The sequence below is a fragment of the Myotis yumanensis genome, unplaced genomic scaffold (genome assembly GCF_028538775.1).
Source record: "Myotis yumanensis isolate MYYU_CA2020_CCGP unplaced genomic scaffold, mMyoYum1.0.hap1 SCAF_4, whole genome shotgun sequence".
Taxonomy (NCBI): domain Eukaryota; kingdom Metazoa; phylum Chordata; class Mammalia; order Chiroptera; family Vespertilionidae; genus Myotis; species Myotis yumanensis.
In genome coordinates this window covers 47651138-47670275 of record NW_027223755.1, presented here as the reverse complement: position 1 = coordinate 47670275, position 19138 = coordinate 47651138, and the positions used below count along the sequence as shown (strand labels likewise).

Here is a 19138-nt window from a genome sequence, read left to right as displayed (position 1 = left end):
ACCCTCTGTGAATTATTTATGTTAGCCTCTCCATATGCTCAATTTGTATTCCTTCGGACACCCCGCCTGTCGCTTCTCCTTTAAGTTTTGCAGGAGAGGGGCGGAGCCAGTGCCGGGGCCCACCGAAAGGAGGGGCACAGCCGTAGGCTCCGCCCACTTACGTAGCAGGCGGTGGCCAGACCACGCAAGAGACGTTCTACACCGCACCGGAAGCGCGAGTGCGGACGGAGTGATCACATGATCGTGACGTCAGTGCCCCCGCGCCGGCCAGCCAGACGCCTTCAGCTGTCCCGGCTTAGGTGCTTCCCACCGGCTCGCGTGGCTTTTGGGGTCCTTTCCTCCATACTTCCTGGGCCTGGAAAAGTGAAGTTATTTTCCTGCCCTGACAGCTGAGAATGTACCACAACAGTAGCCAGAAGCGGCACTGGACTTTCGCCAGCGAGGAGCAGCTGGCGCGACTGCGGGCCGACGCCAACCGCAAGTTCAAATGCAAGGCGGTGGCGAACGGGAAGGTGAGGACTCGGACGGCCGCCGGCTGCTCTCCTGGCCTCTAAACTCCTGAACAGCCGCGGGGCCCCCGCCTCTGCTCCCCGGGGGCTCGCTGCACACCTCCCCTCTCCTGACTGCGCGGCGCGCGGTTATCTATTGAGTAAGCAGGCGAGCACCTTGGCAGGTGCTGTAGGTGCAGCGACGGACAGCGCCGTTCCCGTGGGGGAGCGGCAGACAAGTAACCGGTAGCATGGCGAAGAGGAGACTGTGCGGGACTAGGGCCGTTCCCTGGCCACGCCGGGGTGCCGAGGAAGGCTTTCCCCGGTAACGGATGCAGGGAAGACGGGGCCAGGCCATCCCAGGCGGCCAGAGCCCCAGGTGAAAAGTGGGAAGCCGGGAGCTGCCGGCCGGGCGGGCGGGCTCCTGAAACGCCCCAGGCAGGTCGTGTGCGGCGGAAGCTAAGCGTTTGTGCAGGAAAGGCTGGGGACGGTGGGCGATTCGTAAGCGGAAATAAGGAGTTTGAACCTGACGATGAAGGGATTGAGAACTTGTGAAAGGTTTCCAATGGCAAATTAACTTGATCAAGTTCTGTATTAGAATAAGCCTCTAGCGTCCCGGTGGTGAATGGATTGGCTGGGGCAGGTTGGAGGCCGGGAGACAGGAGGCCGGGAGCACAAACCGATTGATGAAGGATGGTGGCCTGCCAGCCAACTCCTTCCTGTGATTAGCTCCCCGTCACTCTAATGTGTCATCTTCCCTCGCGAGCACAAAGCCTCCCTCCAGCAAGTATTCGACGTCTCAGGCCTGGAACTGAGATACTGTACTTTTTTTTTTTTTTTTTTTACCTCGGCCACGTATTTCTTACCGCTTTAAGTTTGTGCTGCGCAAAGCCGGTCCTTAGTATGCACCATGCTGTTTGCTAGGCGCTGTTCTAAGCACTTGGCAAGTATGAGCTCTTTCAGGCCCCTGAGGTGGGTGCTGTTATTTCCCTGCCCTTACAGCTGAGGAAACTCGGGGACAGGGAGGTTGAATAGCTTCTCTAGGCTATGTTGCGAGTAAGTGGCAGAGCCAGGGTTGGAACCCAAAGGATTTAGTCCCAACATTCCTGCCCTAAACCACAATTACATGCTGTCTATAAAATTAGGGCCTGTGTTTGTTTCCTAGGGCTGCCATTAAAGAATTTTTTTTTTTTTTTTTTTTTTTTTTACTGCAAACCGGGTGCCTTAAAACAAGAGAAATGTATTGTTTCACAGTCTGGAGGCTAGAAGTCTGAGATCAAGGGGTTGGTCCATCGGTGTTCTCTGCAGCTTCTAGGAGAAGATTCTTCTTTTCCTCTTCCAGCTTCTGGTAACCTCAGGTCCTTTTGCTTGTGGAAGCATAACACCAACCTCCACCTTCATCTTGGCTTAGTGTTCTCTCTGTGCCTGTGTCCGCACATGTTAAGGGTAACAGTCATATTGAATTAGGAGCCATCCTACTCCAGTATGATCTTCCCTTAACTAATTACACCTGAAGAGACTATCCTATATAATAAAAGGGTAATGTGCAAATTGACCCTCACAGCAGAATGACCGCTCGACCAGTCACTATGAGGCGCACTGACCACCTCTTGGTCTCTTTCCCCGGCCGGCAGGCTCCGATCGCCTGATGGCCATCCCCTGCGGGGCCAGGGCCGGCGAGTGGGCAGGAACAGCCGACCTCTCGGTCCCTTCCCCTGGCCATCAGGCACCGATCACCCGATGGCGAAAGGGGAACCAGGGGTGGGTGGTGGCAGGGGTGGGGCCGGCTGCGGGGAAGATGGCCCTGATCTCAGGCCAGGCTTAGGGACCCGTTCCCGCCCACAGTGTGCCGGGCCTCTAGTTTCTAAATAAGGTCACATTCTGAGGTACAGGCATACCTCAGTTTATTGAGTGTCACTTATTGTGCTTCACAGATGTTTTGTTTTTTTACAAACTGAAGGCAAGACCCTCCACCTGTAAAAAGATTACTACTTGCTTTATTGCGGTGGTCTGGAACGGAACCCGCAATATCTCCGAGGTATGCCTGTACTGGGAGGTTAGGACTTCAATATATCTCTTATTTTGGTAGTTGTAATTAAACCAGTAACAGCAACTAATGGATATTTGTTGTAAAGTTGTATTTGCTAACCATCAAGTGTATCCTGTAGAGAGTTTACAAAGATGGATGAGAGGTAATGTTTTCAGAGTCAGAATTATCCTTGAGATACTTGTTGATTTTTATCTCAACCTGTGTGACTGAGAAAGGGGTCTTGAAAACTTTCCAGCTATTAACAGTGTATATCTTCTTTTTTTATATATATATATTTTTTATTGATTTTTTTACAGAGAGGAAGGGAGAGAGAGAGAGAGAGAAACATCAATGAGAGAGAAACATCGATCAGCTGCCTCCTGCACATCTACTGGGTATGTGCCCACAACCCAGGTACATGCCCTTGACCAGAATCGAACCTGGGACCTTTCAGTCCGCAGGCCAATGCTCTATCCACTGAGCCAAACCGGTTATGGCTATATCTTCTTTTTTATTTCACTTACCTGTGAGCATATGCACACACACCATCAGGATTGCTTATACCTTAATGAAGCAATGTCCAGCTGACACTCTGAGGAATGGTGAAATGATAGTATAGTTTTAGTTAATTAAATATTTTCCTAACGCTATTTTATGTAATATTTAACAATTCTATAAAGAGAAAATGAGATGTAGTGTATTTCCCTTTGGCTGGAGATATAAACTAATCTGGACAGGGAAAAATATTTTAAGATCATTTAATTTACTGAACTTTTGTTGTAACTTTTGATCTAAAGGTTCTTCCCAATGATCCAGTCTTTCTTGAGCCTCATGAAGAAATGACACTCTGCAAATACTATGAGAAAAGATTATTGGAATTTTGTTCAGTGTTTAAGCCAGCAATGCCGAGGTCTGTGGTGGTAAGTTATGTTAGTGATGAAGTATGTCCTTTGGCTGACTTCTGAAATATGAACTCTTCTAAATTTATAGCTCAATCCTGTATCCACTTCATTCAGGAATGCAGCTTAGTTATATAAATATATAATTTATGTATTTAAGTTTTTGTCACATTATATATTTTTAATAACTGCCTTAAATTATGAATTCCTATATTATATCTTATGTTTCAAGTCTAATTTCATAGAAGAATTCTGAGGTCTTCTAGATGTATGATAAGCCATGACATCCTCACTTTATAAAGAAAGAAAAAATTAAATTATTTTCCCTCCAGGTCCTTAGTAGAACTAGGACCAGAACATAGATTAGTGCTTCTTCATCTGTATCACACACAGAAATATGTTTGAAATAATGCAGTTATTCATATTTTTAATCAAAAGATCCCTAGCTGAAGCTCATGCCATAAGGAATGTTTAAACCTGATTTATAGAAGCTGGAGATTTTCTTTGGGTGAAAAATTGTCTTATGATGTTTCAGATATATGATTCTGAGGACCCCATTTGTGTGTAGGTGTGTGCTTACTGTGATGGGGCAGTGGTGAGGAGAAACAGGTAGTTAGAATTTTTTGGCTATATGGATTAAATACACTGTCCCTGTAATTGTTCCTATTTTGTGTATTATTTTTTTATAGAAGATAAGCTGAGATGAAAAAGCTGAAAGATACAGAAAAAAGAGGGAGAAGTATAAAATATTTTTTCCATATTTCACAGATTTGTCATGAAGATCAAATATGAAAGTCTCTTAATTATAAGTCTTAAGTTTTGAAGTCATGCAAGTGAATATCTTAGGACACAGTATGGAATAACCCCCTAGGAAATAATCTCCATTTTTATAGTTGAAAAAATTGAACTTTATTGAACATACTAAGTCTAAAAGTATTCGTAGTGTCTTTTTAGTTTACTAGACCTTCACCAGAAAGATCAAAGATTCAGGAAGAATTTTAGATATACTTGATTAGCTTCTATCTCTAGATTTAGTTCTTTTCTGATAAGAGAATTATAGCATGAAGTAGTAGGTTTAAGTGATCTTTTCAGCTGAAGAAACTGAGTCCTTGAATGAACAACTTTGTGGAACTTGTCTTTATACAACACTAGAGGCCTGGTGCACAAATTCGTGCATGAGTGGGGTCCGGCTGGTCCACCTCGATGAGGGCTGGTTGGGGACAGGGCCGGTCGTGGGCAGTTGGCCAGCTGGCCCCACCCCTGATCTGGCCTAGCCGGGAGGAGGGGCCGCCCCCAATCGGGCTGGTTGGCCAGCTACAGTGCATGTCATAGTGACCCGTCTGATGGTCGCTTGGCTTTTATATATATAGATGCTTATTTATAATTGACTAAGAATTTTGTTTTTTGTTTCACATAAAATATATAAAAGGAAATACTCCTTTTTTCTATCATGAAATAGATAAATGTTTATTTCATTGGTTCTAGCCATATGACATAGTGGTTAAAAGTGCTGACAAGTCTTTGTTGAATCCAGCCCTGTCCGTTATTAAGATGTGTGACCTTGACCAAGTCAGTTAACTCATTGATACTCTCAGTTTTCTTCTCCGTAGAGTGAAGATAGCAATGTTTCATTGGCTGTTGTATGGTTTAAACAAGATGGTAGTTTTGTGTGTGGCACAGAGCCTGGCACATGCTTGCAGTCAGTAAACAGTAGGTGCTGCTTCTACTGTTTGATTTGGTAGCAGCAACCATGGTTAATATCACAGACCTGGAGTAGATTTAGAGAGAAGGCTTATTGCCCCAACTGTGTTATACTTAATATTTTTACATTGACTGGTTAACCTGTGAACATCATTTTCTTCCTTTAAATTTTTCTAAATTGGGCCACTTTTATTAATCTGAATTCTAAAATAATCACAACATTTTTTTAATAAGCCAATAACCATAGGAAGGATAACCCAGGGTGGGTGGTAAAGGACAACAAAGGGTCTTGGCTGTGGTGTTTCTGTAACATTTCATCACAGTTATTTTGATTAAAGAAGAATTAAGGTTTGATATTTTGTATGAATAACTTAAAAAAAAATTTTAACGTAAATTTATTGAGGTGACATTGGTTAATAAAATCACATAGGTTTTTAAGTGATACATTTCTATGATACATGATCTGTATATTGCATTGTGTGCCTACCACCCATAGTCAAATCATCTTCTGTTACCGTTTGACCCTCCCTTCCTTCGGGTAACTACCCTACTGTTTGTGTCTATGAGTTTCAGTTTTATATCCCACATATGAGTGAAATCATATGGTTCTTAGCTTTTTCTGACTGATTTCGCTTAGTATAATATTCTCAAGGTCCATCCATGTTGTTGCAATGGCAGTATTTCATCTTTTCTTATGGCTAACTAGTGTTTCATAGTATATCTGTACTGTATCTTCTTTAGCCAATCCTATTGAAGGACACTGGTTGTTTCCATGTCTTGGCCACCATGACTATGCTGCAATGAAGATAGGGGTGCATAGTTCTTTGCAAATACATGTTTTCAAAGAAACTTGCGGCAAATAATTTTTTTTAACTAAATTTAACATATAATGTATGTGTGAATAGATTCTGATAATATATATTTTTTTAACCTTAGGGTACAGCTTGTATGTATTTCAAGCGTTTTTATCTCAATAACTCAGTAATGGAATATCACCCCCGGATAATAATGTGAGTATAAGTCTGTCTAATTTATTGATTTTTATTTAAGAAGACCTTTATACCACTTGAGTGTGTGTGTGTGTGTGTGTGTGTGAAAATTACTTCCTAGTAAAGGGTAATTTAGACTTGCATTCTATTCTGAACTGAAGATCCCTAAGCATACTTCTTATATATCTGTAACACTTCCCTGTAATACTGATGGCATCTGAACTTTAACTTGTCCAGATTCAAATTGTGTGTGTTTTCCAAGCTAGCTTCCCTAATACCCCTTTCTGTTAGTGGTACCTTCTCCTAGTTGCTGAGTGAGAATCATTAGTGGTAACTCCTGTCTTTCTACATCCAGTTAGTTTATAAGTCTTATAGGTCCATATAGGATTAATTTAAATTGAACAAAGGTCTTTGTGTTTCTGAGCTCTCCTGAGCACTATGCTTATCATTAAAGGTAAAATTGAAAATAGTATGAGACTCATCAAAGAGCTTTCTGTCAATTGCATTGTCCCTGTTTGTTTTTTTTTCTCCTTTTTCCCATTTCTACCAATCTAGATCAAGCCCTTGTTACTTCCAATCTTGATTTTTGTGGTGATTTTATTATTGGTTATGAGAGTTGCATAGGTTTGTTCGGAAGTTAATAATTCCCTATTTAAATACCCTTGGAGACTTCCACTGATAAGCCTTCCACAAAGGTAGCTCTTTAACCTATCTTTTATCCCATATTCATATGGTATATATATATGTGTGCTATTGTATATTTTTCTCTTCCATCTGTATTTCATGATACAAAGTACTCCTATTCCTCAATTACTTTGTTCTTCCAGATATTTAGGTTGAACTATATGAAACTGCCAATATGTCAGTAATGGTTGAATGCTGTGGCAGTACTGCACAGTTCAACCTAATTTTATAGTTTCCTATGGATTTAAAACTTTTAACAAAACTATTTCTCTCTCTCTCTCTCCATATATATATATATATATATATATAGTACATATGTACATATATACATATATGTATATACATATATATTATATATCCTATAATGCCTGCTATAGTCACTTGTGAATATTAGTCAATTTTAGAATGTAGTTTTAGGAATAAAATATTTACATATTTTTCAAAGTATATACATATCCCTGGTTATATGTGTGAGAGAGAAAATTACTTTCTAGTAAAGGGTAATTTAGATTTGCATTCTATTCTGAATTTAAGATCCCTCATCATATTCCTTATATTTTCCTCTAGGCTCACGTGTGCATTTTTGGCCTGCAAAGTGGATGAATTCAATGTATCTAGTCTCCAGTTTGTTGGAAATCTGCGGGAGAGCCCTCTTGGACAGGAGAAGGCACTTGAACAGATTTTGGAATATGAACTGCTTCTTATACAGCAACTTAATTTCCACCTTATTGTCCACAATCCTTATAGACCATTTGAAGGCTTTCTCATTGATTTAAAGGTAATCTTTTTGGTAAAAAGTAAACTAGTAGAGTGTACTCCTTTGCTATCATTCTATAAGCAAAAGAATCCAAAATTCTATCATAACTTTTAATTATCTTAATTGTTAAAATATGGGCTCAGCTAAAAAGTGAGCATGGCCTGGACCTCCATGGCAGTAGTTCTCAAACTTCAGTGTACATCAGGAATCACCTGGAGGGCTTGTTAACTCCTTATTGGGCTGCAGTTCCAGAGTTTCTGATTTAGTAGATCTGCAAATACTGATTCAGGGGTCATAAGAAAGAACATTGTGAATTTAGAGTAATGCTTTTAAAACTTAAGATCACTCTTGTAACTCTGAAGTATACTGTCATAGATCTTATTTAAAGAACCTTAAAAAAAATTCTTAATTTTAAACTAGAAAATTGTTAAGTGACTTCTAGTTTTAGTACATTGTGAACTGGAATCAAAGTATAGGCGTAAAAGGTGTAAGTAAATAAATATCGATAAAAACGCCTTACGTTTTGTTTTTTTGTTTTGACCCTGAAAAAGGACTTGGAGAGTCAGCATAAAGTCAAACATGAATCAGAAACTGGTTCATTCATCTCATTTAAAAGGTGAAATTTGGGTACCTTCTATATGCCAAACATCATCTTCGATGATGAAGCCAAGAACAGCCTCAACATTTATACGCCTTATAATCTAATGGGAAAAATAATCATATATTCATTGTGCTCAGTGTTGCATAGAGGAAAATACAGGATACGTTTGAAGGAGATAGCAGATTGAGAGGAAGGGAAGGTAGTTCTGAGAAAGTGTCATTTTAAAGTGAAGTTCAAAAAAAGTAAATAAAAATAAAGGTCAGCTCTGGCTAGTGTTTCTCAATGGTTAGAGCATCAGTCCATGCACTGAAGGGTCTCCAGTTCAATTCCTGTTCAAGGGCATGTACCTGGGTTGTGGGTTTGCTCCCCACCCCTGGTAGGGGAGTGTGTGGAGGCAACCAGTCCTTGTGTCTCTCTCACATTGATGTTTCACCGCCCTCCACTCCCTCCACTTTCTTGAAAAGCAGTGGTGGGGAAAAATGAAATTCATAGCATGAGTAGAAATTTGGCGGTGAAAGAGCATCCCAGTAGGACTTCTGCAGTCGAAGGCCCAGATTCAAGAACCATGGTGCACTAAAGAACCTAAACAGCTTAGAGATAAAGGGGAAGACTGCCACAGAGTGCTGCCTGAGTGGAAGGTGGAGCCAAGACTGGAAGTGATGTTAAAGGTTTTGAACAGAGCAGGGGTAAGCCAGTGAAAGGTTAAGTCTGGAGAAGGTCAAATTAAGTTTACTCCTTTAAACAAATCATGTTTTCAAATTCATGCATCAGTGTGCATCATATACTTATTGCACATCTGTATGTGTCATGGTAATGAGGAGAATGTATTAGAATGGATGAAAGGATACCAGTTACTATGCTGTTAGTTTGACTCATGTAGCAGTAGGGGGTACAGAGAGCTTAATGGACTTCAGAGATAGTAAACAGAATCAGTAGACCTTGAGGTTTAATTACATAAAGAGAGTGAGGACCCCCACCCCCCGGAGGAGTGGGGGTTCTGCAGAGGGATCCGGGGGTTGATGAAATTGGTTTGAAACCTGCTGAATTTCCATTGGCTGCAACACATCCAGGTGGGTAGTCATTTGTATCTGGAGGTAAGAGACAATGGCTAGACTCTGGCATCATTGCCCCAGGAAAACTGAAAGTGGAAAATTTAAATGAGGATCATATAAAGGGTAGGTAGAGAAATATGAGAATCTAGTAAGAAGACTGAAAAATACCCAGCGAGGTAGGACTTTCTAGAAAAGTGAAAGGAAGTAGAAAACTTTTAGAAGATGAATTTGAGCAACTCAGAATTTAGGCAGAGTAAAAGTAGATGGTTAACGCTTGCTGGATTTAGTGCCAGAAAAGTGATCTGGGTGAAAGTAGTCTCTGTGGTGTATGCAGGGTGAAAGCAGATTGGAGTCATTTGGGGAATAAATAAGTGAGCAAACAGTTATATGTAAATTGGATTAGACAGCTTGTCTTTGAAGTGGAAAAAGAAGATGGGGTTATTGAGAAGATGAGGGAACTGCTAGAAAGAGAGGAAAGGGACGGCTTTCTGTTGAGTTTTGTTTTGTGGAAGAAACTGATGTGGGGAGCTGGTAATGAGAGAAAGCTTAAACGGAAAGGTGGAAAATCTGTAGCTCAAGTTTCTCTTTGGAGTAAGGTAGAAGGGCCTGCCGTGGGTTTCAAAGCAAGGTACAAGGATTGGCCTTGGAACAGTTGCTCTTTTAAGGCAGGGAAGAGGAAAACAGTGTTATGCCTGGAAATTTAGTGGTGCAGGACACAGAGTTTCTTTGTTAAGAGCAGATATCATTTTCTATGAGTGATAGAGTTTCTGAGAATTAGTAAAAACATTGAGAGAGATGGAGAATGTGTAACATAGACACTGAAAAATACAACATGTTTTCTATGGAACATTAAAGGTAGGCAGTGTTGAGAGCCTTGCTAAGATAAGGGAACCTAAATCTATATTTATAAAAAGCCTAAGTGACCGTTATGACCAGATGACTGGCCGGTAGCTGTGACACGCACTGACCACCACGGGGCAGACACTCAATGCTGGAGCTGCCCCCTGGTGGTCTCTGCACTCCCATAGCCAAACTCCCATGGTCCATCCCTCTGGCCGGCCAACTTCCCGTGACACGGCCCTGATTGGCCCAATCGCTGGCCAGGCCGAGGGAACCGACCTGTGCACGAATTCATGTACCAGGCCTCTAGTTTATAATAATAATACCAGACCTCTTAGTTGTATTGTTTTCTCTAGCAGCACCAGAAATCTAGGTATGATTGCAAAACAGGAGGTTTGTTGAATTCACTCGTTGAACTTCTGCCAGCAATGTGTTGGCAACATATGGTGCAGAGAAATCAGGAGGGAAATAAGGACCAGAGAACACGGGTGAGTAGAAACAAGTAGAGAGATAGAGACCAAAAGTTCTAAGGAGGAAGACAAAGAATAGCTGTGAAATAATTGAGCAAATGTATTGGGAAAAGTGGAATGTCAGGTTAGGCATTTTGGGATAATGACTACACCTGGGTGTGACTATGCAATTGTTTCCGATTGTGTGTGTGTGTGTGTGTGTGTGTGTGTGAATCCTCACTTGAGGATTTTTTTTCCATTGATTTTTAGAGTTGAAGGAAGGGGGAGAGACAGAGAGAGAGAAACATTGATGTGAGAGAGCCACATCGATTGGTTGCCTTGCACATGCACCCTGACCCAGGGCCGGGGATGGGACCTGCAACTGAGGTATGTGCCCTTGACCAGAATTGAACCCGTGACCCTTCAGTCCAAGGACCAACCTCTAACTACTGAACAAAACAGGCCAAGGCTATATCTGAATTTTTGTTTCAGATTATGGAAAAGATTTCTTACTGCTTTTGGAGCTGATTGTGGGTATCTACAGTAAATCCAAGGATTAGGGCTCATGTTAAAGGGTAAGAATGGTCAGGAAATATGGGAACTTCCATATTTCTTAGGCATATTCTAAAAATAATTCTGTAATTAAACCAAGATTTATTTCCTTTTGCTTCTTTCCAAAAGTAAACGTTAAGTAGAGGAATTTTAAATCAAAATGAAGTGGTGCTTTGGTTCCTAAATATTGTCTTACATCTGAATCACCTGGATTACCTGGGAAGTATGTATTTCTTGGGTCAACTTCAGACCCAGTGGAATTTCTAAGAGCCTCTTTCCCATACTTCCTTTTGTGGAAAAGGACAAAAAGAGGGATTAACATAAATCAGAATAGCCAAGTACTATGCTGGGAACTTGAGCTATATTATTTTAAAGCATATATTTCTTACTTAACAACTGCACTTTCAGTACATTCTAATGTGGAGTACAAAATAATGGAAAGATTGTTGTTACTAGAGTATAGAAAAAAGTTTTATAAAAGCATCTTGTGTTAATTTCTGATTAATATAAATATTTTGAACTGTCACTTCATTAAACCCTCATAAGTAATAACATTTGCAAACTTTCTTTCTAGACCCGCTATCCCATGTTGGAGAATCCAGAGATTTTGAGGAAAACAGCAGATGACTTTCTTAATAGAGTTGCGCTGACAGATGCTTACCTTTTATACACACCTTCTCAAATCGCCCTGACTGCCATTTTATCCAGTGCTTCCAGAGCAGGAATTACTATGGAAAGGTATTAATTTGTGTTTTAACTTAGATCATTCAGTCACTTAGTTTATTCTCTACTGGAATCCGAGTTTTTAAGTAAGGTTCATCTTGTGAATATAGTCCTTTATATCTCCTATGGCTGGAAGGGTTAGGGCAGCTGAGGGAAGAAATGTAATCACTTTTTAAGGAAATCTTTAAAAATCGAGTATGATATTTTTGAGCTAAGTGGATTCGTTTATGACTCAAGTAGAAGTAAATCAGGTTGATCTTCAAAAGACTGATAACAGCTATCAGTATATGGCAAATTTAAAAGTTTTGTGAAGTAGTGATCAACATGAGTGCCAAAATATGTCTGCCTTGATTTATCATTATTCTCCTGCTATAAAGCATGTGTGGCATATGGAATTTAGTAAAGATTTATTGAATGAATAGTACTTTAAAGAATGTCCAAATGAATTGCAATTCAGTTGTAAATAGTAATACTTAATACATAAATGCACAAGGAGAACCAGGTTCTATGATAAGCACTTTACATAAATTGAATTCACTTGATTCTTATAAAAATATCTTCAGTACAGATTAATTAAACATTATTATTCCTGTATTATTTGTATTTATAACTCCAGCACAGTCTGGCAGCAAACTCAACTTTTTAAACTTTTATATTACATTTTTTTTAAGATCTTTGAAGTTCTGATTTATTTTAATCCTTGAAATAGCTGAGGAAGGTGTTCTACATGTCATCCCTCATCCGTAATTTCAAAATCCATTGATATGGGGCAGCAGACATGAGCAGACGTTGATTTAGTCTTTCATTTAATGGGAATATGTTTTCTTGTGAAATATTAATATTACTAATTACAGAATACTGCCCCGGACATCATAGTATATACACCAGGTTACTTTTAATTTCAAAACAAACCCAAGATAAGGATTTGTGGGCTTGCATTTTGCTTAATTTATGGTATGCCTCTTCTCTACAAATAAAGCTTGCCAACTGTATATAAATATATACATTTAATCCCAAAGTGATTTATACATCTGTCTAATTACTTAAGCAAACCTTTACTGATTGCCTAAACTGTACTATACTTTAGGAATGTAATAATAATATATAAATCCTTGACTTAATTAAAAAAGATATTCATGCAAATAATTGATATCAGTGGAGTTCAGGTGTGAGGCTTTCAGTCTCTAAGGGAAGAAAGCCTCTTTCTAGAATTCAGATAATCAAATGTTTGATTAATGTGTTTATGTATCATATAGAGAGTATATGCATATTTTTCAGTGGTGAAATGACAGAATTTTTTTATGTGTTCCTTTTCTGTGCAAAACCTTTTTAGTTTGCAGTAGTCCCATTTGTTTATATTTTATTTTGTTTCCCTTGCCTGAGGAGACTTATTAAGAGCGATGTACAAAAGTTTATTGCCAATGTTTTTATCTAGGAGTTTTATGGTTTCAGGTCTTATGTTTAGTCTTCAACCATTTTGAGTTTATTTTTCTATATGGTCTAAGAAAGTGATCTAGTTTTATTTTCTTTTGCATGTATCTGTCCAGTTTTCCCAACACAATTTATTGAAGAGACTGTCTTTACCCCATTGTATATTCTTGTCTCCTTTGTCTATATAGGCGTGGGCTTATTTCTAGACTGTACTCTCTATTCTATTTTATTGATCTACACATGCTGTTTTTATTACTATAGCCTTATAGTATAGTTTGATATCAGGCAGCATGATACATCTAACTTTGTAGTTTTTTATCAAGATTGCTCGGCTATTTGGGGTCTTTTGTGGTTCCATATAAATTTTAGAATCATTTGTACTAATTCTGTGAAAATTGCCACTGGTATTTTGATAAGGATTGCATTCATTCTATAAATTGCTTTGGGTAGTATGGACATTTAAACGATGTTCATTATTTCTATCTTTGGACATGGTATTTGCTTCCATTTATTTGTCTTTTCATTGTCTTGTAATTTTCTAAGTACTAGTACAGGTCTTTTAACTCCTTGGTTAAGTGCATTTCTTTTTTTTTTCCCCCTTATGCAGTTGGAATTCTTTCCTTAACTTCTCTGATAGTTTGTTAATTGATGTTTAAAAATGCAAATGATTTCTGAACAGTAATTTTGTATCCTGCTGTTTTACTGAATTCATTTATTAGTTCTAGTAGTTTTTTGGGGAAAGCTTTAGGGTTCTTGTTGTAGCAAGTCAGCTGCAAATAGTGACAGCTTTACTTCTTCCTTTCCAATTTGTATGCCTTTTATTTCTTTTTCTTGTCTGATTGCTGTGGCTAGAACTTCCAATACTATGTTGAATAAAAATGGAAGGATGTCTTGTTCCTGATCTTAAGGAAAACATTTTTAGCTTTTCACCTTGAGTATGTTGTCAGCTGTGGATGTGTCATGTATGACATTTATTATATTAACATATGTTCCCTCTATTCCCACTTTGCTGAGAGTTTTTATCATAAAAGGATGGTGGCTTTTGTCAAATGCTTTTTCTGCATCTATTGATATGATTTTTATCCTTCATTTTGTTTATGTGGTGTATTACATTAATTGATTGTGGATATGGAACCAACTTTGCATCCCAAGAATAAGTCCCAATGGATTATGGTTTATGATTTATTAAATGTATTGCTAAATTTAGTTTGCTAATATTTTGTTCAGGATTTTTGCATCTATGTTCATTAAGGATTTTGGCGTATAATTTTTTTTCTTTCTTTTTAAAATTTAATTTTCTTTTTTTATAATGTCTTTGTCTGGTTCTGGGTTCAAGGTAATTAATATTGGCTTCACACAATGAGCTTGGGACCCTTCCCTCCTCTTCAATTTTTTTGGAATGATTTGAGAAGAATTGGTGTTAATTCTTAGAATGTGTGTTAAAATTCACCTGTGAAGCTTTCTGGTGAACTGTTCTAAAAATATCAATTACATGCATCTGGTCTAATGTTTCATTTAAGGCCACTGTTTCCTTGTCGATTTTCTGCCTGGATAATCAGTCTATTTATATCAATAGGGTGTTAAAGTCCCCTACTATTACTGTGTTACTGTTGATCTCTCCTTTATGTCCATCAATATTTGCTTTACATATTTAGGTGCTCCAACATTGGCAAGGGATGGAGATATATATATATATATATATTTTCTCGGTCCCATACTCCTACTCTTCTTCTGGTACCCCTATGATGCAAGTAGTGAATGTTTAATCTTATCCCACAAGTCCCTTAAACTATCCTCACATTTTTTATTCTTTTTTCTTTTTGCTGTTTCGATTGGGTATTTTTTGCTGCCTAGTTAGTATTCCAAATCACTGATTTGATTATTTGCTTTATCTAATATGCTGTTGATTCTATCTAATGTATTCTTCATTTCAGTTATTATATTCTAAATTTCTGACTGTTTATTTAATGGTTTCTCTTTGTGTGTGTTCTCACTGACTTCATCTGTTTTCCTAAGTTTATTGAGCATCCTTATAACCAGTGTTTTGAATTCTGTATCTGGTAGATTGCTTGCCTCCATTTCATTTAGTTCTCTTTTTTTTAAAGTTTTGTCTCATTATTTCATCTGAGACTTGTTTCTGTCTCATTTTGGCTACCTCTATGTGTCTTTCTGTGTATTAAGTTTATCTGTTACATCTCCTAGTGTGGTCAGAGTGGCCTCATTAGTATGTGTCCTATTAGTTTCAGATGTATAACCTAGTAAACAGACATTTATGTAACTTACAAAGTGATCACCTAATAAACTAGTACCCATATGACACTATACATAGTTATTACATTATTATTGATTATAGTCCCTATGGTATAAGTAACATCCCCATAACTGTTCTGTAACTACCAATTTGTATGTTTTAATCCCATTATCTTTTTCATCTAGCCCCCAACTCCCTTCCCATTTGGCAACTATCAAAATATTCTCTGCATCTATGAATCTGTTTCTATTCTGCTTGTTTGCTTACTTTTTTAGATTCCACATATAAGTGAAATAATATGGCATTTGTCTTTCTCAGACTTAATTCACTCAGCACAATACTCTCTAGGTACATCTTTGTTGTGGCAGATGGCGAGATTTTATTCTTTTTTATGGCTGAGTCATCTTTCATTGTACAAGGTGAGGCAAAAGTAGGTTTACAGTGGTGGGTATGCAAAACAGAGTGTATTCTTGATTAATTTTTTTTTTACATATGAATAACTGTAACCTACTTTTGCCCCACCCTGTATAAATGCACCACTTCTTTATTCATTCATCTATTGATGGACACGTAAGTTGCTTTCATATCTTGGCTTTTACAAATAGATAGAGGCCTAGTGCATGGATTCGTGCACTGATGGTGTCCCTTGGCCTGGCCTGCAAGGATTGGGCCGAAACCGGCTCTCCAACATCCCCCGAGGGGTCCTGGATTGCGAGAGGGCAGTTCTTGGGTGACGCACCCTGAATTTGGGCTCCTCCTCTCTGGTTCCGGGTGCATCACCCAAGAATTGAAGCTGCCAAGTAACCGCAGCTCGACAGCACCTATGTTGAGCATCTGCCCCCTGGTGGTCAGTGCATATCATAGCTACCGGTCGGAGCCTCTGCCTCCTGGTGGTCATTACGTGTCATAGCTACCAGTTGGACGACCACTTAGGCTTTTATATATATAGATGCTGCAGTGAACATATGCATGTATATGTCTTTCCGATTTAGTGTTTTGAGTTTCTCCAGATAAATATCCAGGTGTGGAATTACTGGGTCCTTCTTTGTGTCTCTTTATATATATTGCCGTTGTTTTAGGGGCTATTTTGTCTGGTATGAATATTGCTGACCCAGCTTTTGTTTCCTTGTTTTCTTTCCTTTTTCATGAAACGTCTTTTTCTATCTGTTTACTTTTAGTCTGTATATGTCTCTTGATCGGAAGTGAGTCTTTTGCAGACAGTGCATGTGATGGTATTGTTTTCATATCCATTCAGCTATCCATTCAATCAGTCTTTTGATTGGAGATTTAATCCATTTGCACTTAAAGTAATTGTTGATAGGATGTATGTATTACCAGTTCATTTATATTTTTGATCTTCCTAAAGATGATACTTTAACATACCTTGCAATACTGGTTTGGTCATGATGAACTCCTTTATCTCTTAGCTTTTTCTTGTTTGGGAAGCTCTTTATCTGTCCTTCAATTCTAAATGATAGCTTTGCTGGGTAGAGTAATCTTGGTTGTAGGTTCCTGCTTTTCATCACTTTGAATATATTGTGCCAATCCCTTTTGGCCTGAAAAAGTTCCTGTTGAGAAATTAGCTCACAGTCTTATGGGAGCTCCCTTGTATGTAACTAACTGCTTTTCTCTTGCTGCTTTTAAAATTCTCCCTTTGTCTTTAACCTTTGGGATTTTAATTAGATGTGTCTTGGTGTGTTCATCTCTATACTTCCTGGACTTTGGAGCTTTTTTTCTTCACCAGATTAGGGAAGTTTTCAGTCATTATCAAATAGGTTCTCAGTCCCTTGCTTTTTCTCTTCTCCTCCTGGTACCCCTAAAAAGAGGGTGTTGTTATACTTGGTATTGGCCCAGAGGTCCCTTAAACTATTTTCTCTTTTTTTAAAAAAAAATTCTTTTTTCTTTCTGCTGCTCTGAATGGGTGTTTTCTGCTACCTTACCTTCTCAATCACTGATTTGGTCCTCTGCTTCGTCTAATCTGCTGTTGATTTCCTTCTGGTATATTCTTAATTTCAGTTGTTATGTTCTTCATTTCTTACTAGTTCTTTTTTATGGTTTTTATGTCCTTTTTTATGCTGCTGAAATTTTCACTGCATGCAATGAGCATTTTTATAACCATTGTTTTGAACTCTGTAATTGGTAGTTTGCTTGCCTCTGTTTCATTTAATTCTTTTTTCTGGAGATTTCTTCCATTCTTTTATTTGGGACATGTGTCTTAGTCTACCATTTTGGCTGCCTCTCTGTGTTTGTTTCTATGTATTTAGGTAGATTTGCTGCTGTGGTGGCCTTATGTAGTAGGTATCCTGTAGGGACCAGTGGTGCAGCCTCTCTGGTCCCCTGAGCTGGGTGCTTCAAGTGCGACCCCATGCGACTTGTGTACACCCTCCTGTTGTAGCTGAGCTTTGATTGCTATTGGTTTGTGAATGGGAGGGATCAACTCCCAGGCCGATTAGCAACTACAGTGTTGGAGCTGCTATGCAGGGGCTGACCCTATAGAGCAGAATTTGCTTCAGCAGAGAGCTCTGGTGCCAGCAGTGTCCGCCCCTTGAGTGTGTCACTTGTGGAGTAGTCAGGTGATACTTCAACATGGTCTGAAGCTAGCTACCATGTTGCACTGTCTCTGGGGCCTCCTGGAAGGTGTAGGCCAGGGGTGGGCAAACTTTTTGACTCAAGGGCCACAATGGGTTCTTAAACTGGACCGGAGGGCCGGAACAAAAGCATGGATGGAGTGTTTGTGTGAACTAATATAAATTCAAAGTAAACATCATTACATAAAAGGGTACGGTCTTTTTTTTTTTTTTTTTTTTTTTTTTTTTTAGTTTTATTCATCCGGCCCGCGGGCCGTAGTTTGCCCACGGCTGGTGTAGGCCATGGTCAGCTACCATCTGTGCTCTGCCCAAGGCCACCCAGCATGAGCCTCAAAAAGATATGTAGATGATTGTTACTTGTGCTGGGCTTGGAGTTGCCCAGGAGAGGCCAGGCTGTGAACTGAGTCTGGCTGCTAGTGCCCACTTAGCAAGAGGTAAGCAGCATGCTGAGGCCAGATGTTGCTTGTTTGGGGTTTGTGAACCTTTGAGAGAATATAGGAAAATCCAGATCATAAGCCAAGACAGGATGTGTATATGGAAAAGCCATTGGAAGTCAATTGGGTGCGCCGACAAGTAGGGTGGGGCAGGTCTCGGGAAATTTCCAGGGCACAGTGTTAAACAGGTTGATGGAGACTCAGATGTGGTGCCTGTCTGCATCTGCAGGGGGAGGGCTCAGCAAAGGAGCAGTAGCCTCTGCCTGCACTCTCTGTGGGAGAAAGCTAACCCTCCAGCCCTTGCCCCAAAGCCAAACAATTGAGTTCCTTCTTGAATGTCTGTGGTGCCTTTCCAACTGCTGCCCCAGTGCTGGATCTCAGGGAGTAAGTCCATACATGAGCCCTTTAAGAGGACAGCCTGGGACTCCAGCAGCCCTCCCTCTTACTCAGCCACAATCTTCACTGCTTTTCACAGCCAGAAGTTATTGGATCTTCTCTTCCCAAGACTATGACTCTGGGCTGGGGAGCCTAGTGTGAGGCTAGGACTCCTTAATTCCTACTGGGACCTCCACAGCCAAGATATGCCTTGTGATTTTTAATCACCACACAGGGGTGCAGACCACTCTGTTCTGCATCTCCGCCCCTCCTACCAATCTCAAGGTGGCTGCTT

General features: G+C 39.6%; 1 protein-coding gene across 4 annotated transcripts in view; it reads left to right on the top strand.

Annotated features, from left to right (window-relative positions):
• The first annotated feature begins 272 nt into the window (after positions 1 to 272).
• Positions 273 to 19138, top strand: part of CCNH (cyclin H) — a 90944-nt gene continuing 72078 nt past the window's right edge. For all 4 annotated transcript variants that reach the window (XR_011471194.1, XR_011471193.1, XM_070412298.1 and 1 more), the window contains exons 1-5: positions 273 to 512; positions 3315 to 3437; positions 6054 to 6127; positions 7358 to 7568; positions 11616 to 11779. Coding sequence is in view for 2 of the 4 variants with exons in the window: in XM_070412298.1 (XP_070268399.1) it covers positions 396 to 512; positions 3315 to 3437; positions 6054 to 6127; positions 7358 to 7568; positions 11616 to 11779 (689 nt within the window). In the remaining 2 variants the exon portion in view is untranslated. The remainder of the gene's footprint in view (positions 513 to 3314; positions 3438 to 6053; positions 6128 to 7357; positions 7569 to 11615; positions 11780 to 19138) is intronic.